This window comes from Eptatretus burgeri, chromosome 11 (assembly GCF_056783735.1).
Source record: "Eptatretus burgeri isolate ZD-2024b chromosome 11, Ebu_testis_v1, whole genome shotgun sequence".
Classification (NCBI taxonomy): domain Eukaryota; kingdom Metazoa; phylum Chordata; class Myxini; order Myxiniformes; family Myxinidae; genus Eptatretus; species Eptatretus burgeri.
The window spans coordinates 49,174,330-49,194,528 of NC_140971.1; the positions used below are offsets into that span (position 1 = coordinate 49,174,330).

Genomic DNA, 20,199 nt, shown 5'->3' on the forward strand with positions numbered 1-20,199 from the left:
TCAACTAAGCTGTGAACACAACTTCTTTTGTGGCAGGTGGGATGGCCACTTCGGTAGTCCTATACTTTGTCCATGTGCATGGGTTTGCAATTCACTTGCGAGTGTAACATGCCATTTCTGTCCCTGGAAAGTCGTATGGCCAGGAATGGCAGAGACCAGCTTGCTATACTGCACACGTGAACTGTATTGCTGGTCATGTTGATTTGACTATGTTGGTTATGTAACCGGTGCTTCAAGGGGATGCAGCATCTTCCTTGGACATACAGGCTGTGTTTGATGAGCTGTTTGGTGGAATAAAAAGGTCAAGGCTGAACTCACAGCCAAAACTGAACCAAGAGGAGGCCAAGCCCAGCACATGGCACATACAATGTCCAAACTGGGTGTTTATATGCCCAAAATGGAGGTTGACCAGAATTAACTGGTAAAGGCTCTGGATGGAGTAAGTGGGCCTGGGCTGATTGGGAACCAGCCAGGGTGTAATGAAAACAGGCCAGGCTGAGCTGAGATAGCAATAAAATGGAGGTTAGCAGGCCAAACTTTTTGGTGAAGTCATGGTTATCCAAAAGAGTGTAGCTGCAGGACAGGCCAACCTCTATGGGACTTGGGGTGAATCCCAGGCCACACCTAAAGCTAAGAGTATAAGCGGTCTTCCACAGGCATAAATGGATGCTGCTGGAGTAGAGCATGACATCTTGGCGGGGAGGTGTTTCTGTATGCAAGTAGTGGAATATGGCATGTTCCATGAGTTGGTCATCACACCCACACATGGGGCAAAGCGTGTGGAAAGTAGGGTCAGAATGGATGATGGTTGGGTCAGGAGTGACATCCAAAGTGAAGCTATGAATTCTAATCTATATTAATATTTCGGCACGCCCCTTTCTTTGTTCCACCATCAGATTTTTGTTACTGCATGAAATGAAACAAGATTTGGCATATATACTAATGATATTATCGTCTTCCTTAAGAGGCCCCTCAAAATTCGTTTTGATGCATTTTCACAAACTCCAACGGATTCCATTTAAGTTCGGTACGATTATGGCTTTTGGTCCAACTTAGGTCATTGGCTATAAATTTTTTCCATAACACTTCCGATATTCGAAAAAAAATCGATAAATCGATATCCCTTATGGGATTTTCCATTCAAATCCACTCAAGTTTAAAGCCTACGGGGGACGCAAATTTCCACTTTGCCCCGGGCGCTGTTTACCTCCACTACGCCAAGCTGTTAGGGTTAGGGTTTGTGTTAGGGTTAGGGTTAGCTACCCTAACACTAACCCTAACCCTAACAGCTAACCCTAACCCTAACAGCTAACCCTAACAGCTAACCCTAACTGTAACTGCTAACCTTAACCCTAACCGCTAACCCCTAACAGCTATTCTTGAAATTTGCAAGAAAGCCCAGGCAACGCCAGGCTTTATTGCTAGCCCGAGCAACGCCGGGCATAACTACTAGTACTTTTACATATCCTGTCTTCAGTCGAATTAGCCCAATTGGTGAAGTTAAACAGATTGGTATGCTGTATTCACATCAGATTTATCACTCATGCAAACAAACAAAGTATAAATGGAATGTCACTTGTTATTTATCCGAAGACAGAAAACATTTTAAGACAATTTCATAGCTGGATATTTAATCTCTGATATATTCAGGACCAATGAATGAAGTGAACAAGCAGATACAAAAGGGATCTCACATCCGTGTCAGACGCATAGCCCGTGGATGGAGGGTGAGGAAATGTCCTCTGGTTCCATTGTCCTGGCTCGATGTCCACGCCGTCCTCATGCATGGCATTGGGCATGTCGTACTCATTCCAAGACTCAACCTCCTGACTCTCACCAAGTGAATTTCGCATGGGATCACAGGCTGCCAAGCTATCGGTTTCATCCTCGATGAAGGATTGTGTGTTTATTCTACAGAAATATAAACACAGTTACCAACCACTAACTGACATAAATCTGTCTGTCATGTATCTTAATCTAAAATTTCAAAGTTGCAAAGAGGTACAAATAATCTGGGAATAAATTGTTTTCTAAGTTGTCAATTAACGACAAGTAAAACAACATGGGAACCAAAGACATAATTAATACCAATATGCAAATGATGCATCTCATGTTAGTTGGGCTGTTGCGTGTGTATATGTTACCCTTGTGAAAACTATGATGATATGTTTAACCTACTTACAGCGGAAGAGACGGCCAGCTAATCAATTACTGAACAGTTCAGACATTGCTGTGCTGACCAGCATTATATGCTTTCCATCAAAGCCTGCCAGATGTAGTGTGTGTGTGTGTGTGTGTGTGTGTGTGTGTGTGTGTGTGTGTGTGTGTGTGTGTGTGTGTGTGTGTGTGTGTGTGTGTGTGTGTGTGTGTGTGTGTGAAATTATTCATAACAAGGTTATTACGTTTAAAATAAACCCGCTCTGTCAATTTCCAAGCAGTATGAGTTACCTCCCGATTTCACAAAAGGACAAACCCTTGATTGCAATTAATCCCTGTTTTATCTCAAAGGCACCAGAGCAAGCATGACTAATGAAAGCATCATCGCTTTTGAAAGTGCCATTTTTGTCTTCCTGAATTATAACTCCATAAATGTCCTGACCTATGAGATGAGGTTGAGAGCACGTCGAAAACGGCTGATGAGTCGTGAAATAGGGGTGCGACGTGGGCGGGGTAAGGTGCCGGTTGGCGGTGGAGGGGTTGGTGCCAGTGCTGGATTAACCATTAGGTAGACAAGGCATGTTGTGCCTTTGGGCCAGCCAAAAATTCGGGCCACAAAAATTGTTTTCACATTAAATATTTGTCTTTTTTTTGTATTAAATATCTTGTTCTTGAATCAGTTCATCTTTTGTCTGAGGTCCATTTCCATGAGCCCGAGATCTAATTTAAAATTTTCAGGCCATTCTCTAAAATTTCAAAATGTGCCTTAGGGCCAGCCGAGGCTTAATCCGGCACTGGTTGGTGCTGCTGATTATTATGGAGCTTTCCTATTTTGTAGAACAGTCCGATACATGTCGGTGACCCACAAACCTTCCTGTTACTGCAGAGAGCCAGACCCTCGGGAATTCATTATCCTTTCGCCTTGTTTTGAAGAATTTAGCACAGCCAGTGAAACCTAATTAATGAATATGATGAGTTTTCCTTAAATCACGTGAAAATCCCAAGGAGAGATACTTAGCACATGGGTTGATTTTGTCCATTTAATGATGGTGTGTGTGTGTGTGTGTGTGTGTGTGTGTGTGTGTGTGCGGTGGCATGCTATGACCCGAGAGCAAAACTCTGGTCTCTCAGGGATCAATCCGAGCATCATCACTTCATGTTCAATCAAAAATTACGTGGGAAATCTGTTTGTAAAGAAATCATAGGTATGATTGTGCAATCGGGTTTTTGTTCTTTATGATTCCAAAGCCATTGTGATGTCACGGTAAGCATCCATCCCATCATACAAGGGCTTGATAGTGGAGACACGGTTTGTTTAACTGCACGGAATGCCGGAAAATGGCAGGGCCCACCGTTGCTCATTGGTCGGGGAAAATGTCCTTCCTCGACAATCGGCTGAAGATTGAGAGGTGCTCCGGTTGAGGGGAAGTCCCAGAGACGTCACTCTCGTGCTCTGGTGGAGAGGGAATGCCGTTAACCACAGATGGCAGGGAAGGAAGATGTGCTACCCTGACGTCCAAATTCCACGTTAAAGCACAAGCCCCAGGGAAAGCAGGCATCTCATATTTAATTGATCAAGACTTTTTATTTTAACCGTCAAAAGGGTTTGATGCTGCTGTCATTCGCACCGTACTGTTTAACTTACGATCTATGTAATACATACGCAACGGTTTATTTTCCCATCACATATTTTTGATCAATGCCTTTTCCAAAAAGGAATTACCAACTGAAAGGGTTCTCATTGTGCCCGAAAGCAAAATGCACTTCGATCCATTTTGAGTACACCACAACAGATATTTAATGTTTTGTTTTTAGCAGTCAAATCAACTCGTTCATAGCTTTCGGCAAATGGGTCAAAAATATTCCTGAAATCTCACTCATCTCTTCATGGCATGTGTTTCAGTCCAAGAACCCTTTATTACTCGTTTCGTCGAGTGTATAAATGCCATGCACCCCTTATTCGAGGAGACCATTTATTGGCCACTTTGTAACAGCTGATACAATCAAAGTGATACTTTCAATTTGGGATTATATTTATAATTGGTTTGCAATATTTTTCATAGATAGTATTTTAGTGCCCAGTTGGGCTGGAGGATAGACGTTTGCACACTCACCTCTGAGTTGTCTCTCTGGGGCTCATCCTCCTATTAATTTGTAATTGGTCACCGACTTTGACGGACCCTTGGCATCAAAAAGCTACATATAATCGAACAAACAGCGTCAAATGGAGCACCACACCACCATTAGAGCATTTATATGGTATCAAATGCGGCAATAAATACGAGTTGTTGCTCCAAGTTTGCCGGCTCGATGAGAGAAGATGCCACTTGCATTTTTGCCACCTCCATCCCCGCCCCGTTTAAAATCTCGTGTGGGCATGGGGAACTTGTTATTTCCTATAAACTGTCATCCTGGTGTTTTACATGCCCAGTTTAATGTCCATCGGATGGACATTAAACTGGGCATCCCATGATGGATGTCAAAGATCCCACGGTGTCCTTTTGTGAAGAGTAGGAAAGTGATAGCCGATACCCTGAACAAATTTCCAAAATTTCTGCTCCAACTCAGCTCATCCATGAGCATCGACTTTGTAGACAAAAAAATATATATAAGGGGGACTGCATCAACGGCACAGCTACACTCCCAGTAATGCTACAACCAGCAGCCATGTGCTACATATGAATGAATATAATGGTACCCATTCCAAGTTACCTTGAAGGTATTGAGAATTAACCACAGTGTAGAGCCTGGTGTTGGCTCAGTGGTTCGGGTGGCAGCTTGGGATCCTAGGGTCCTGAGTTCAAGCCCCATCAGCCACTGAATTAATACACCAGGGGGTTGACTCAGCATGTCATCCTTCAGAGGTCGGCAAAATGAGTACCAGTTCCAGTGTGTGTACTGGTAGAGGGGCACTGCATCAGCGACACAGTCACGCTTCAAGAAATGATAGCTACCCCGGCAGCTAAGCTGCCATACGACCACCAACCACAGTGTGGACTGGCTGTACATCACCAGACTGAGTAGGGCAAGCAGATCACCCCCCTCCTTTAATGAGCCAACTGTGTTTTCATCATTAACAAGCCAACTGGGTTTTCACCAATAATCCAATAGTAACAAGGTAATTGTCCTGGTTGCTTTCTATCTGCCTTCAGTTGGGTTTGGACCCACAGACTATTGGGTGGCATCACAGTGCCATGACCACTAAACCAACACTGTAAGAAGTGGTTGATATACGTTGAGGAAGATTTTGTGGTGGTGGGAAATTCAGGGAGAAACATACTGTAGAGGGTGTAGAGGGTGAATTTAATTAAATATTCTGATGACAATTCATAGATAGAACGAATCCCTTTCGTATGTGGTTCGTGTGATAGTCTCTTCAATGTTGTTGCCGTTCGTAGTAATTTCGTTTTTTTTTTTTTCTGCTGTTGTTAAACGAATCCAAAGTTAAACACATTTTTCACACATCTGCAGGAACATGAGTGCAATGGGAGAAGTAACACAAGATTACAACCACCTTGGGCTGCAGCTCAGATGGATTGCGATAAAACGAGTCTGCAAATCATTTAAAACATCCACCTTAGTGTTGGAATGCTGTCACGCAAGAGGGATGCCGGGAGGTACAACTCCTTACGTTAGCGGCTTGCTTGTGCATGCTGAGCGTGTTTTCCAAGGCTGCACGGAGGTTGTCATTGTTGTCATAAAGCTTCCTGTTTGTAGACCTGGCAGAGAAACAAAACCCCATTACATCTCCATTGATGTTCTCAATACTCGCATCGAATTTCCAAGCACTTACTGCAGCAGCTCGACCTGTTTCTCCAGCATAAACTTCTCATCGGTAAGCTCTTTCAAAGCCGAGTTATCCCTGTAAGAGGGAAGGGAAAAAAGCTTGTTATTAAATTATCGATGCAACTTCGCATCCCATCATGGCTGTAGTACAGTACTTATAAATAAATAAGTCCCTATAAAGAGTTAATCATTGTTCAGCACCTGCAAATGTCAGTACAATGATACACCTGACAAACCATGTAGCATACTCCAAGACTCCAACCCAGAGTAAATCATGATTTTTATTTTATTCCTGGAGTTATGCTCGGTTGAAATGGGAGCTTTGGGCTGGCAGGATAACCGAGAGGTACGCACATTTTTTCTGAGCTGCCGAGACTGCGTTGGAATCCTGACCCAGCTATAAACTGTCATCGTGGTGTTGTTTCACATCCCTTGGCTGGACATTAAACGAGGAACCTCGTCAGTGGTTCAAACCCTGGCTGAGTCATACCAAAAACTATTAAAATGGTACATGTTGCCTAATGCTCAGCATTTAAAAAGGATAGAACATGGACAAACAACGATAGGTTGGTTATAATAGTGCAGGCTTTGATGGGCCGAATGGCCTCATGTGCTGAAGTTCCTTGGAAGGGAATATGTACATACATATATATATATATATATATATATATATATATATATATATATATATATATATATATATATATATATACATATATATATTTGAATTTATATAGTTTTTTTTTTACATGGAGGACAGGAAAGGACGTTTGGAGGCATCGGTGTACTTTTCTGTGAATAATAAGGATACTAAATGATATTTGAACCTGGGTTTTCTCAACATTAAATTACCACTACAGCCAACCTAAAGTATTATATTTTAAAATAAATTTACAATGTCATTTCGGTGTCAAATTATAATTGCAGATCTGTTATCGTTTGTATTATCACAGCCATATTGGACTGCTGATGGAGATATAAATGTGCTTCAAATGACTTGCTGTTTATTACTCATCGTTTCAAGCAAAAGCATAAGCTTGTAACGTGCGAAAGATAACATCGGTTTCGCTCGTACTTTAACAGAAGGTCATCATTGTTGTTCGGCTTTGTGCTGCACCTCTTTGTGATATCACACGGACCGAATTCTGTGATGTTCACTCTCACATATTACGAGTTTCCGATATCAATCGATGCTGCAAGAAACCAATTTGGTAGCAAGATTACCCGTAGGCAGACAGATATTGAAAATGAACCGGTGCAAGATTTATAGTTATGGAAACTGTCATTTTGGTGCCATTTAGCAAAATGCAAGAACTTCAAAAGGTTGGAAATTATGCTCCCGACTCCATTGGCTTGCATTTTTTCAACATCAACAACTCGAACGTATAAATCTAAAGTCTCCAAGGCATTACATATCAACACAAGTTTTAGTCGATTATATATCACATCGCTGACCAAATTAACCTATTTATCACCTGTGTCAGCAAAAAATATTGTACATTCAGGTTATAAATGGGAAATGAAAAAAAAGAAAGAAAACACTAAATCAAATTAGTCCATAGAATTTTGTTAAATATCAATTTTGAAGTATTTTCTCAGAAAATACAAAAGAAAATCTTTACCAGTTCGGCATGTCACCATGTTGTTATTTTTTCTTAATTCCGGTTCACACCAAAAAAACCCAAAAAAATATTGGAATAACTTTTAAATCCCTGTGGAACCATGAGAAAAAGACTTCACGATGGGACACTTGATGACCCACAGAGAGGCTTGCACATAGTGTGGAGCATTACATGTAGATTATGGACGAGGCATTTTATGTAGATCACTTTGTTGACAGATTTCATCAAAAAGACAACATGCTGTGCTTGTTAAACATTCTGCTCTATTCATTATATAATTTGTCGGAGGTAATTTTCCATCTGCTTGGAGGTCAGCTAACATCACCTTTGTCAACCATACTTGCTGCTTATACTGTATATGACGTGAACAAAAATCACTTCCGTTTTGCTGCGAAGCTCAGTGTTGGATGCTTTGGTTTGAATCTCTGCTTAAAATGAATGAAATGAAACATTTTGAAAATTTCGAATTTTTCTCACTCATATTTCAACGTCAGGCATTGTTTAAACTTTCTTTACTGCTGAATTACTTGTTTTATTATATTTATTTGAGAAGATGCTTTGTAGTACCGGCTTGCACCAGATGGCGCTATGCAATACAATACACCTTTATAAAGAGAGAATTTGGATCTTCCCCTACACTGAACCCCCTCCCCGAGATATGCTACCCTGACAGAAACCATACTTGGGGTACTCTTAGGCAACATGAAAAATTTGGTTGGAATTGGTTAAGTATATATTTTTTTTAGTTTTTAAAGTGTATATAAATATGCACATTCACTTTTATCGTGTCGATCAAGTGTTGTGGAGGTGTAAGGTTAAGGCATCAATGATTGTAGAGGTAAAAGGTTCAGGGATCAAGGATTGTGGAGGTAAAAGGTTAAGGGATCAAAGATTGTGGAGGTAAAAGGTTAAGGGATCAAGGATTGTGGAGGTAAAAGGTTAAGGGATCAATGATTGGGGAGGTCAAAGGTTAAGGGATCAATGATTGTAGAGGTAAAAGGTTTTGGGATCTAGGATTGTGGTGGTAAAAGGTTAAGGGATCAAGGATTGTGGAGGTAAAAGGTTAAGGGATCAAGGATTGTGGAGGTAAAAGGTTAAGGCATCAAGGATTGTAGAAGTAAAAGGATTAGGGATCTAGGATTGTGGTGGTAAAAGGTGAAGGGATCTAGGATAAGGATCTAGGATAAGATAAAGGATTGTAGAGGTAAAAGGTTTAGGGGTCTAGGATTGTAGAGGTAAAATGTTTAGGGATCTAGGATTGTAGAGGTAAAAGGTTTAGGGATCAAAGATTGTGGAGGTAAAAGGTTAAGGGATCAAAGATTGTGGAGGTAAAAAGTTAAGGCATCAAGGATTGTAGAGGTAAAAGGTTAAGGGATATAGGATTGTGGTGGTAAAAGGTTTAGGGATCAAGGATTGTGGAGGTAAAAGGTTTAGGGATCAAGGATTGTGGAGGTAAAAGGTTAAGGCATCAAGGATTGTAGAGGTAAAAGGATTAGGGATCTAGGATTGTGGTGGTAAAAGGTTTAGGGATCAAGGATTGTAGATATAAAAGGTTTAGGGATCTAAGATTGTGGTGGTAAAAGGTGAAGGGATCTAGGATTGTAAAGGTAAAAGGTCTAAGGATAAAGGATTGTAGAGGTAAAAGGTTTAGGGGTCTAGGATTGTAGAGGTAAAATGTTTAGGGATCAAAGATTGTGGAGGTAAAAGGTTAAGAGATCAAATATTGTGGAGGTAAAAGGTTAAGGCATCAAGGATTGTAGAGGTAAAAGGTTAAGGGATATAGGATTGTGGTGGTAAAAGGTTTAGGGATCAAGGATTGTAGATGTAAAAGGTTTAGGGATCTAGGATTGTGGTGGTAAAAGGTGAAGGGATCTAGGATTGTAAAGGTAAAAGGTTAAAGGATAAAGGATTGTAGAGGTAAAAGGTTTAGGGGTCTAGGATTGTAGAGGTAAAAGGTTTAGGGATCTAGGATTGTAGAGGTAAAAGGTTTAGGGATCAAAGATTGTGGAGGTAAAAGGTTAAGGGATCAAAGATTGTGGAGGTAAAAGGTTAAGGGATCAATGACTGCGAAGGAAAAAGGATAAGGGATCAAAGATTGCGGAGGTAAAAGGTTAAGGGATCAAGGATTGTGGAGGTAAAAGGTTAAGGGATCAATGATTGGGGAGGTAAAGGTTAAGGGATCAATGATTGTAGAGGTAAAAGGTTTAGGGATCTAGGATTGTGGAGGTAAAAGGTTAAGGGATTAATGATTGGGGAGGTAAAGGTTAAGGGATCAATGATTGTAGAGGTAAAAGGTTTAGGGATCTAGGATTGTGGAGTTGCTTGGTGTTTACTTAATGGTTAGCGTGCTGGGCTTGGGATCCGAAGGTCCTGAGTTCAAATCCTACACTAATGTTGAATTAATACCAGGTGGGGTTGACTCTGTCTGTCAACCTTCCGAGGTCAGAAAATGAGTGCCAGCATGCTGGTATCCTGTGTCGGAGTGGTAACCCGTCCAGGATTGTGCCCAATAGCCAAGGAGACTGCTTAGGCAGCACCAACACTCTGGATAGAGTATGGTCCTTATGGATGGATCAAGGATTGTGGAGGTAAAAGGTTAAGGGATCAAAGATTGTGGAGTTGCCTGGTGTTGGCTTAATGGTTAGGGTGCTGGGCTTGAGGTCTGAGGGTCCTGAGTTCAAATCCCACTTGGCTGTTGAATTAATACCAGGTGGGTTGATTCAGCCTGTCATCCTTCTGAGGTTGGTAAAATGAGTACAAGCTTGTGGGATTATTGAGCTATTTGAGTATCCTGTGTTGGAGTGGTGAACCATCCAGGATTGTGCCCACTAGCCCAGGAGACTGCTTAAGCCGCTGTCACACCTTGATGATTTAGCCAGCGTATGCCGACATATGAAAAATTTGTCTAAAACTCTGGCACACATCGAATATGTTATGGGTAAGTTTTGTATACGTTAAGAGCATGCTGGCATGCGTCGTAGTATGCCGAGCTCGTCGACAAATTTTAACATGCTCAACATTTTTCGACGTATGCCAGCGTATGACTCACACGTTCCGCATACGCTGGCCATAAGTTGTAGGCACGTTATGCGATCGTTGACACACGTCGACACACATTACTTGTAAGTTACTCATAAGTCGAAACACGTAGAGGTAATGTTTAGTGTACCCGAAACTTATTTCTAACCGATGAGTAACGTGCTTTGAACCTATGAGTAACGTATCTCCAACGCATATTGATGTATGTAGACGTATTTGACGTCTTCCGGATGACCACAGAACTTGTCAAATCAAAGTGTCAACATCACCGTCATGCCGAAGAAAAAAAGAAAAAAAGAAAAAAAAACCATGGCGTCTGGAACACTGACGGGTTCCTCCTGTGAACCCCATTTTTATATACCAATTCCCCTAAACACTGCCACTACGCCATTATACGGTAGCTGTAAGTTAGAAACACGTTCAGTAAGTTCTGTGGTCATCCGGAAGACGTCAAATATGTCTACATACATCAATATGCGTTGGAGATACGTTACTCATAGGTTCAAAGCACGTTACTCATTGGTTAGAAATAAGTTTCGGGTACACTAAACATTACCTCGACGTGTTTCGACTTATGAGTAACTTACAAGTAACATGTGTCGACGTATGTCAACGATCGCATAACGTGCCTACAACTTATGGCCAGCGTATGCGGAACGTGTGTGTCATACGCTGGCATACGTCTAAAAGTTTTGAGCACGCTTAAAATTTGTCGACGTGCTCGGCGTACTACGACGTATGCCAGCGTGCTTCAGCGTGCTCTTAACGTATACAAAACTTACCCAGAACATATTCGACGTGTGCCAGCGTATTCGGCAAATTTTTCATACGTCGGCATACGCTGGCTAAAACGTCAAGGTGTGACAGGGCCTTGACACTTCGATGTCTAGTGCGGTTATGATTTGAATCGTCGAGCGGCAGCCTTTTTATAGGCTATGCCACGTGATCATCGGCGATATGCTGCCGTGCGCTCTGCATACGTTCGACTATAGTTGGGCATAGGTTGTGAACGCCAACAACACGCTAAGCATTCGTTGGTATAAGTTATCGAAACGTTCGGTGTACGTTACTAATACGTTATGCATACGCCAAAAACTTAAAAAAAAAAAAAACATCAATAGTTCAGCGTACGCCAGCGTTCTACATACATTTTGATACGTTGCCATACGCTGGCTAAAACGTCAAGGTGTGACAGCGGCTTATGGCAGCACCAATGCTCTGCACAGAGTATGGTCCCAATAGATGGATGGATTGTGAAGGCAAAAGGTTAAGGGATCAAGGATTGTGAAGGTACAGCAGGTATGTTAATTGCATCCTGAATGAATAACTTAGGTTAGGGTGTTGTTGTCTTAGAATCAAATGGTTCTCTCTGACAATTTGATAGAAATCAAACTATATGGATAGGTAAATTCTATCTACACAGTAATACATGGCTGTGTACATTTTATAATTATATATGTAACTCGATCCAGGGATATGGAAAGTATCAAATAGTTTTAATCTACACACAAGGTTTTATTTTATTATCAAAAGGTACATTGAAAGACAATGCTTTTGTGAGTTAGAACCTTTTGATTTTAAGGTGACAATGTATCAAGAGAAAAAAAAAAAAAAAAACGAAGAGTGGATCATTTGGAGGAAATATGGTGTGATGTGTATAAACTTAATGGATGATTAAATGTAGATTTATGGAGGGGACATACAGGAGGGAGGGGTGAAGGCTAAGCTATTGCAGAGAGACAATGATGAAAAAAAGTTGGTGATGATAAAAGTGAAACAAGAGTGAAATGGGAACATAAGGAGGTGATGAAAGGCAACCACTTCAGCAAGTAAATTTGTAAACTGACAGAGAGATCCTACAACAGACACTATATAAAACATCTCTTTCCTCCCACTCTCTACCATTGTCCTCCCACCATCCCCGCTCCTATTCCTCCACCTTCCCCAAATAATATGGACCTATACCCTTTGAGGTCTCTGTTCAAACATCACAGATCCATTCATACATGGTGCTGCTGCAACTCTCGATATTGTGTTTAAAAGGATCGTTTCTCAGGATGTAACCCAATCCACTGTCTCTTCCTTGCCATTGCCAGACATGATTCTTGCCCTGGTTGTGAGATTGCTGTTTATGTCAAGAGCTCCATACCCTTCTATCCGAGTTCTGTGCAAAAGCCGACCTCACCCCCTGAAAGCCTTGGCTGTGTATTCCTCTCTGTAGCTATTTGACATTTGGCTGCATAATGTGTACTATCCACTAAATGATGATGACTCTATCTGCTAAGATGGATCAATTAATAGCCACTCCTCTGTACTCTCTATTTCTCACCTGCCATCAAGCTGGTTAGCTGGGAGTTAGCAAGACCTTCTGCAACTTCATGTGTTTGACCCAATCTGTGAACTTCCCAACCTGGATCTCTGCTTATGGTATTACCTTCTCGACCTGTTAATGACTCATTTTCCTTCCAACCTCTCCTGTTCCTGCTGTGCCCTGCTTAGTTCCTCATACCATGTTCTTTTGAAAGTTCAAATCTCTCTGGCTGTTGTTAAAGAGTTAACACAGCACCACAAAGTTCTCATCCAGGACAGACAGGGACTGGATTTTGCCCTCTCGCAAAGGGAATGGTCCAGATCCATCTCCTCTGCATCCAATATTGACTCAACCTGGGAAAGCTTCCACAAAAGCTAGCTCGATCTATCTCCCTCTTTCTCCCTCTTCCCCTTTCTCTCTCTGTCCTTCGATCCCTTTCTCATCGTTTTCAGTTATCATATCCTCGAGGCTCTGGTACATTGAACCCTGTGATGAGGCAGCAACTATAAATCAGCTTGCTTTCTCCACTTGTTTTCCTCCACATAAAGTACCCAGTGTGAGCTATTACAATGACATGCCTGAAGGGCATTGCATCTCGGGACATGCTGTTCTTCGGATGGATGCGCAAAGCTGGCTTGTGAAATTTGAAAACGAGTTCAAATCCGCCTGATAACATCAATTTTAAGAAGTCAAGTTCTAAGCTCCTAGGAACCAGTTCATGGTCCCATGATAATTGCCATGCAACTCTCTGTCTGTAGAAACCCACTGGTTCATTAATAACCTTCAATAATCAGGTGATTTGCCTACCCCATGTAGTCTAGTTTACACGTGATGCCAGCTCCTCAATACGATTGCTTTGTCATACCTTCAGGGCAGCTTCGGATGGTCATTAAAATGCTACCAACGAAAAGGTAGTGCTGCCCCAAATATCGATAACAGAATTTTAAAAGAAGCACGATCAGTATGGTTTCATAAAGAGAGATAAAAAGCTGAAGTTGTTTCAGAAAGACGTGGTGTGTTATTTATTTATTTTTTTGGTTACGTGGTGCACCGAGGCACAATGCTACACCGTGGTATGGTGTAACGTATAAAGTGGTCTTTACCTTTGCCTTCATCATTTGTGTGGGTAGATAGAATTTCGATGACGGGAGATTTTAACTTCTTATGTGTATGGTGGGATATGTTACAGGGAGATAAAGATGAGGAAAGGTTTATGGAGTTAGTGCATGACTATTATATGTAATGCATTATACCGAGCACCCTCTAAGGGGTAAGGCATTGGTAGAATTAATAACGATTAGCAATATTGACATGATAAAGCAAGTTTAGGTGGGCAAGCATTTCGTAGTTACTTTACGTAATGATCATATACCATTTGAGTTCGCAAATTATGAGAGTAAATGCTAAGGTTAATAAGGTAAGGATGTTGAAAGCAGATTAGACATGAAGGGATGAGACAAGAAGTCAGACAAATTGATTGTGATCTCATAGTTTCAGGACAGTGGAAGTCAGACAAATTGATTACGATTTAATAGTTTCAGGACAGTGGTACTATTTGAACAAAAAATAAAAATAAAAAGAGAGATTCATGCTGACATTGGCTGAGTCTTACTGTTCCATATTCATGGAGTGATTTGTGAGGTCAGTCTTTAGCGAGTCGATTTCGCTCTGCAAAACCATGATGTTGGTTTGAGCTTCCAGAAGATTCTTCTTCAGCTCCTGGTTTTCCTGTAACAGTGATCAAATGCTGGCATTAAAAAGAAAACTGAATGTGTTTTTATTTCTGAGCAAACCATTGTGACGTCATAACCAGATAATTATGTTCACAACAGTAGAGACTTACCAGTGTGATGTTGTTTAACTGCTTCTTTAGGAGCAAGACATCTTCTTTTGGATCTGCAGCTCGAGATAGGTTCTCTAACTAAATGACAAAACAGATGAAAACATTAATTCAATGCATCAGTTACTTTTTCTACAATCACCTCCTCGGTCCTAGATATAGTATCATAAACGTTCACACCACAAGGCGCTCTGGCTGATATTTTCGGAAGCAATTTCAAATGAAGAACGTTCAGTACACTGAACAAAATGACAGAGAAGGAAATTCAAACTTAACTTTTTGAGAAATAAAAGGTAGGGTAATCTTTGTATATTTATAATCTTGCAGAGGATTGGTCTTTATTGTACTGTTGGACCCTGCTATTCACGGACCCCATGTATTCGCGGATCATAAAGTGAGTTGCTTTGACATTCATGCATTCCTGTTTTTTTTTTTTAACACTTCAGGACTGTTCTCCTGTGTCTACCTGGGAAATTGGAAATCAGCCAACATCACAGCATTACATCAAAAGGTGTAAATCAGATCCCCTTAACTACAGCCCAATTAGCTTATTGTACTTCCAATCATCAACAAGGTCATGGTTGACATATAATCATTCCTTTTCTCCAACAGCCTCATCACAGATCATCAATTTCGATTCAGACATTGGCACTCTACCTTGGACATGCTGCTTCTATTCTCCCAACAATGGTGGAGGCCCTCAATATTAGACATGAGATCAGGGCCGTCTCTCTGGATATATCTCGAGCTTTTGATGCAGACTGACATCCTGCTTTACTCTCCAAACTGTCTGCCTATGAAATCCAAGGCCAACTCTATTCTTGGATTTCTGACTTCCTCCACTCTCCGAGACAACATGTGGCTCTCAACGGAGCCCTTTCATCTCCTCTCCCTGCCAAGGCTGGATTACCCCAAGGCAGTATTCTCGACCCCATATTATTCCTAATCTTCATCAATGATCTCACTGACTCTCTGGAAAGTCCACTTTATCTCTTTGCTGATGACTCTACTCTCTGCTGTGACATCTCTCATCCTTCTGACTGACAGGCAGCAGCCTCTTCCCTCTCAGACCTTGACAAAATCACAAACTGGTCAAACACAACTTGCCTATGTATCCATATTGTCCACCCATTTTGTTTTCCCTTACCCCTCATCGTTACCTGCATCCCTTGTTTGTCTGTCTCCAACTACTTTCTCTCTTCGCCCTGCTGTTGTTTCTTCCCCTTTCTCCTGCTGTGTGCTGATTTGTTCTGTGTAATTGCTCTTCCACGAGTCTAGACCATGTAAAAAAAAAGTATATTTGTCTTTATATATATTATATTTTAAACAATTCCCCGACATTCGCGGCATATTTCAGAAATGTATCCTCTACAAGTAATGGGGTCCAACAATATTTGTAACCAATACCCATAATCACTTGTTTCTTCTTTAAATACTTGTGACACTGAAAATAAAGATGGCAGCAAATGATATGTTTGCTAAGCATGTGGAAAAGAGAATAACTGGAGGATTCATAGAACACTCTACCCCACACAATCTTGAGGGGGGGAGGACATGGGTGGTGTCTGTGAGCAGTAAATTCGAGTGGTCAAGGTCAGGTCAGGTCAGGTATGGGAGCATGCGCCAGAGCAGCACGTCACTGAATCCACTTTCCGCCGGTACTCCAGGGGCCTCCGTCTGGTCATCCCCCAGGCAGATGCCTGGCCCAGCCCCATCTCCTTGAGATGCCGATCAACCTGCTGCAACCACGAGGAACATGGTCGGCCCATTGGCCTCCTCCACTCAGGAGACTCCCTCGCTGAGAGAATCTGGTGAGCAGGATCAGCATCAGGAAAACGAGCCACATGTCCATACAGCCGCAGCTGATGCTTACGGACTGTGCAGGTAACAAATCTCATTTGAGTCTCGCTCAGCAACCGCTCGTTAGACACAAAGTCTGACCAGTGATAGCCAAGGATTCTCCGAAGAGACCTGGTACCAAAGGAATTAAGTCTCCGTCTCAGATCCATAGTCAGAGTCCAAGTCTCACACCCATAGAGCAAGACTGGAAGCACCAAGGACCTGAAGACTCGGACTTTCGGCCTCCCGCACAGGTACTGGCAGCGCCACACCCCATTATCCAGTGAATCCATGACTCCCCAGGCCCGACCCAGACGTCTATTGACATCTGGCTCACAGGCAGCAGAGACATGAATATCACTGCCAAGGTAAGTGAATCTCTCCATGACCTCAACATGCTCACCACAAACAGGCACAGATAGGTCAAGATGATGTAAAAAGCAATAATATTTTGTCCAAGTACTGCTGAACGATGTTTTTGAAAGTGCCAATAAGGTGATTTGTGTTCTGCAGTGTTCAAGTATATAATTCAATTAAAAAAAAAAGATTTTAAAGGTTGTAGAAAAAAAATTGGGAGAAGTTAACCACCATTTATGCAGCGTCTTTTACACCACCGTATTTCACAAATCTAATATTAAAAAAAGTAGCTTGGTCTTGACATGCCTGCATCCATCCCTGTGTGCATGTGTCTGTCCATTCGTCTGTCTGTCAACAATTGTCCTGTACACAATCGGCAGCACAGCATAGCAATATATATGCATACACACGCAAACACACATATACGTGCTGCACATACAAGCATTAGGAGAGTTTGTTTCCTGGCATCGCCCATGCCTAATACTTACTCCAGACAGCTTGATCAAAGGAAGGAAAACAGGAGGAGAGGAAGGGTGAGAATGTTTATCTTATTTTGATCTTCCTCTTCGTGTGCTGTTGCATATTATTTTGGAATTCAGCTTCTAAAAAGGCTGTGATGAATAACCGATTCACACTCTCCCCCTCCTCGCTCCCCGAGTGTATAGCTAGGCTGGTACCTATACACCTCCTAATTTTATTTTACCATTAACAACAACCATTCTTTTTTATTTTTTAGCAATTGCACAAAAATTTGTATTCCCATCAATGAAGCAATGGATCTTGCATTCTAATTATATTAGTTATTTGTGCCTGTTGTTTGTGTCCTTTATGACGTTCTTAAAAACAATGTTTCCTGTTTGAAATAATTTTGTTTGACTGCCAGGCAGACAGATTAAGAAAGTTATCTCACTGCTCTCTGCGCATGTGTGATTACGACAAATTCAGAGCCAAAGTACTGTGAAACTGCAAGTTAATTTTCCCGTTTCTTTTCTGATTTGTGTTCAAAATACAACATTCAATTGAAATTAAGTTGTTCCTTGATTATAAACCGACATTTGCAGATGGATGGACAGACAGACAGACAGAGAAACTATTGCTTAACCACGCCTTTCGCTTCACGCGTGTTGGGTAATTATTACATTTGTCATCAATGAAAACATCAAGCCAGTTGAAATGTAAATGGTTTACTGTACAATATGGTGAAGATTTTACCACACTCAGTGGCATAATGGTTGGAGAGTCCACTCTGATTCTGGGAGGTCGGTGGTTCTAACCATGGCTGAGTCATACCAAAGTCATTTAAAAATAAATAAATAATAATAATAATAATAATAATAACTAGAACTGCCACTGTATAACTGCTGGCAGTGGTACCCAGACGCCCGCTTTTGATACAATATGAGACTTACTGCAGATGATAGTCGCAAAGTTTTGCTTCGATAGGATAAGTGGTTCCAGAGAAAGCATTATTTAATATTTTTCTTAAATCCAACATGGCTGCCAAACCATGTGACCTATCAATTATTCATAAACAAACTTATATCCCCACGTGTGCAGAATAGACTTGTTAAGTTTCCCCTTGATCTGACCAGCGGTTCTGGAGATGTTTGAAGATTTTAAGCTCAATTCAATATGGCCACCAAACCATGTGACCTATCAATAAGAAATAATTAAACTTGTGAAAGGATGTCATGGGGAATGTGTGTGTAAAGTTTCGCCTCAATCTGTCCAGCTGTTCTGGAGAAGAAGATTTAAAAAATATATATTTCAAAACAAGATGGTTGCCGAACCAAGTCACCGATGACGTCACAATAAATTTTTTTTTCTATGGTAAATTGGTGTGTGGATGACGCTCAAACATTTCAGATTTTTCCCATGCAGCGTTCTATTTGACGAATTTTCACCGGGCTACCGCTTCACCGATGACGTCACGAAAAATCACCCGTATTCCCCGTGGGGAGTTCATTAAAATGTTTGAAGCAAATTTTTTTTCCATTGCACGGTTTCAGAGATAGAGGTCCACAATTTATTGGTTATTCCAACATGGCACCCATACCACGTGACCTATGACATCATAATTATCAACTAAATATGCTATCAAAAAAGATACATACTATGGTGAAAATTCCGTGTCGATCGGACGAACAACAACCTGAGAAAATGATTTTTAAAGCGAAAAAGCCCACAAATTGCCGGCGGAAAAGAAAAAAAAAAGAAATAAACGGAAGAAAAACAATAGGTTACCCAGTCCATTGGACTGGGAACCCTAAAATCAATAGGTTACCCAGTCCATAAGACTGGGTACCCTAATAAAGAGCACGGACAAATTTCCATAGGTTGGCAACCATTGGGAAGGCTTGATTGGGCCTAATAGCCCCTTCCTGTATTGAAGTTCCTTGTAAAGGTACTCATATTATAACTTGTGGTCATACAAACTTTGTTATAAATAAAAGTAGACATCATATTTGAACCACACTTATAACTACATGGTTTGACCATCATGCCTTACACCTTTCCTGTAATTCCCAAAACTGCCAGGATCCCAACCTACAGAATATTTGCGCTCGTTTCGCCACACAAGTCTAGTTCTCATGTTGATAATTATAAACCACTTTAAGGTGACAATGAAGCAAGAACTGCCAGAAGACCAAGGGGTTTACAAGAGAGAAAGGGCAACATGAAACAGACTTAATATATGCATCAACACATGCCACAAGCAAAGGTCATTTTCGCAGATTAGCAGGGATGACTCGTTGAATCATAAAAACTCTTTGCTCTCTTTAAGCATTTGGGTTTAATGCAAAATCTGGTTGCATCACTACAATCCCTTTAAATTAATCAATGAGGATGTACAAGCATACTAAAACATTAATATGCCAAATATTGGTTGAAACTTTCAAGGGAATGTTGAAATTATTGAAATATTTGAGATTCAAAAAAAGATACAACGCAAGGCTGCATTGCATCACAACGTCTCTTCACAATTTACAGGTAAATTAATGAGAGATGCAAACATGTCATAACAAGGCATAACATTGATAGATAGGCACATCAGTAACCTCAGATATGCTGATGACCCACAAATCATTAACGAACGAAGGAAGCTATGAAATAACAAACAAAATAAGTCAATGAAGTATGAAAAGAAACTGAAACTAAAAACAAATTTCACAAGAAACAAAGCTGCTAACGAGCAGAAAGAGATCAAGAGTAGTAGTTTGTGCAACATCAACATGGATGGATTCTGA

General features: G+C 41.1%; 1 protein-coding gene across 1 annotated transcript in view; it reads right to left on the reverse strand.

Moving 5' to 3' along the window:
- RASEF (RAS and EF-hand domain containing) overlaps nt 1–20,199 on the reverse strand; it is a 72,038-nt gene that overhangs the window by 28,199 nt on the left and 23,640 nt on the right. Inside the window, exons 5-10 of the mRNA XM_085846376.1 lie at nt 14,759–14,836; nt 14,528–14,643; nt 5,951–6,019; nt 5,789–5,876; nt 3,510–3,610; nt 1,695–1,911 (exon numbers count right to left, since the gene is read on the reverse strand). Of these exons, the coding sequence (XP_085702502.1) occupies nt 1,695–1,911; nt 3,510–3,610; nt 5,789–5,876; nt 5,951–6,019; nt 14,528–14,643; nt 14,759–14,836 (669 nt within the window). The remainder of the gene's footprint in view (nt 1–1,694; nt 1,912–3,509; nt 3,611–5,788; nt 5,877–5,950; nt 6,020–14,527; nt 14,644–14,758; nt 14,837–20,199) is intronic.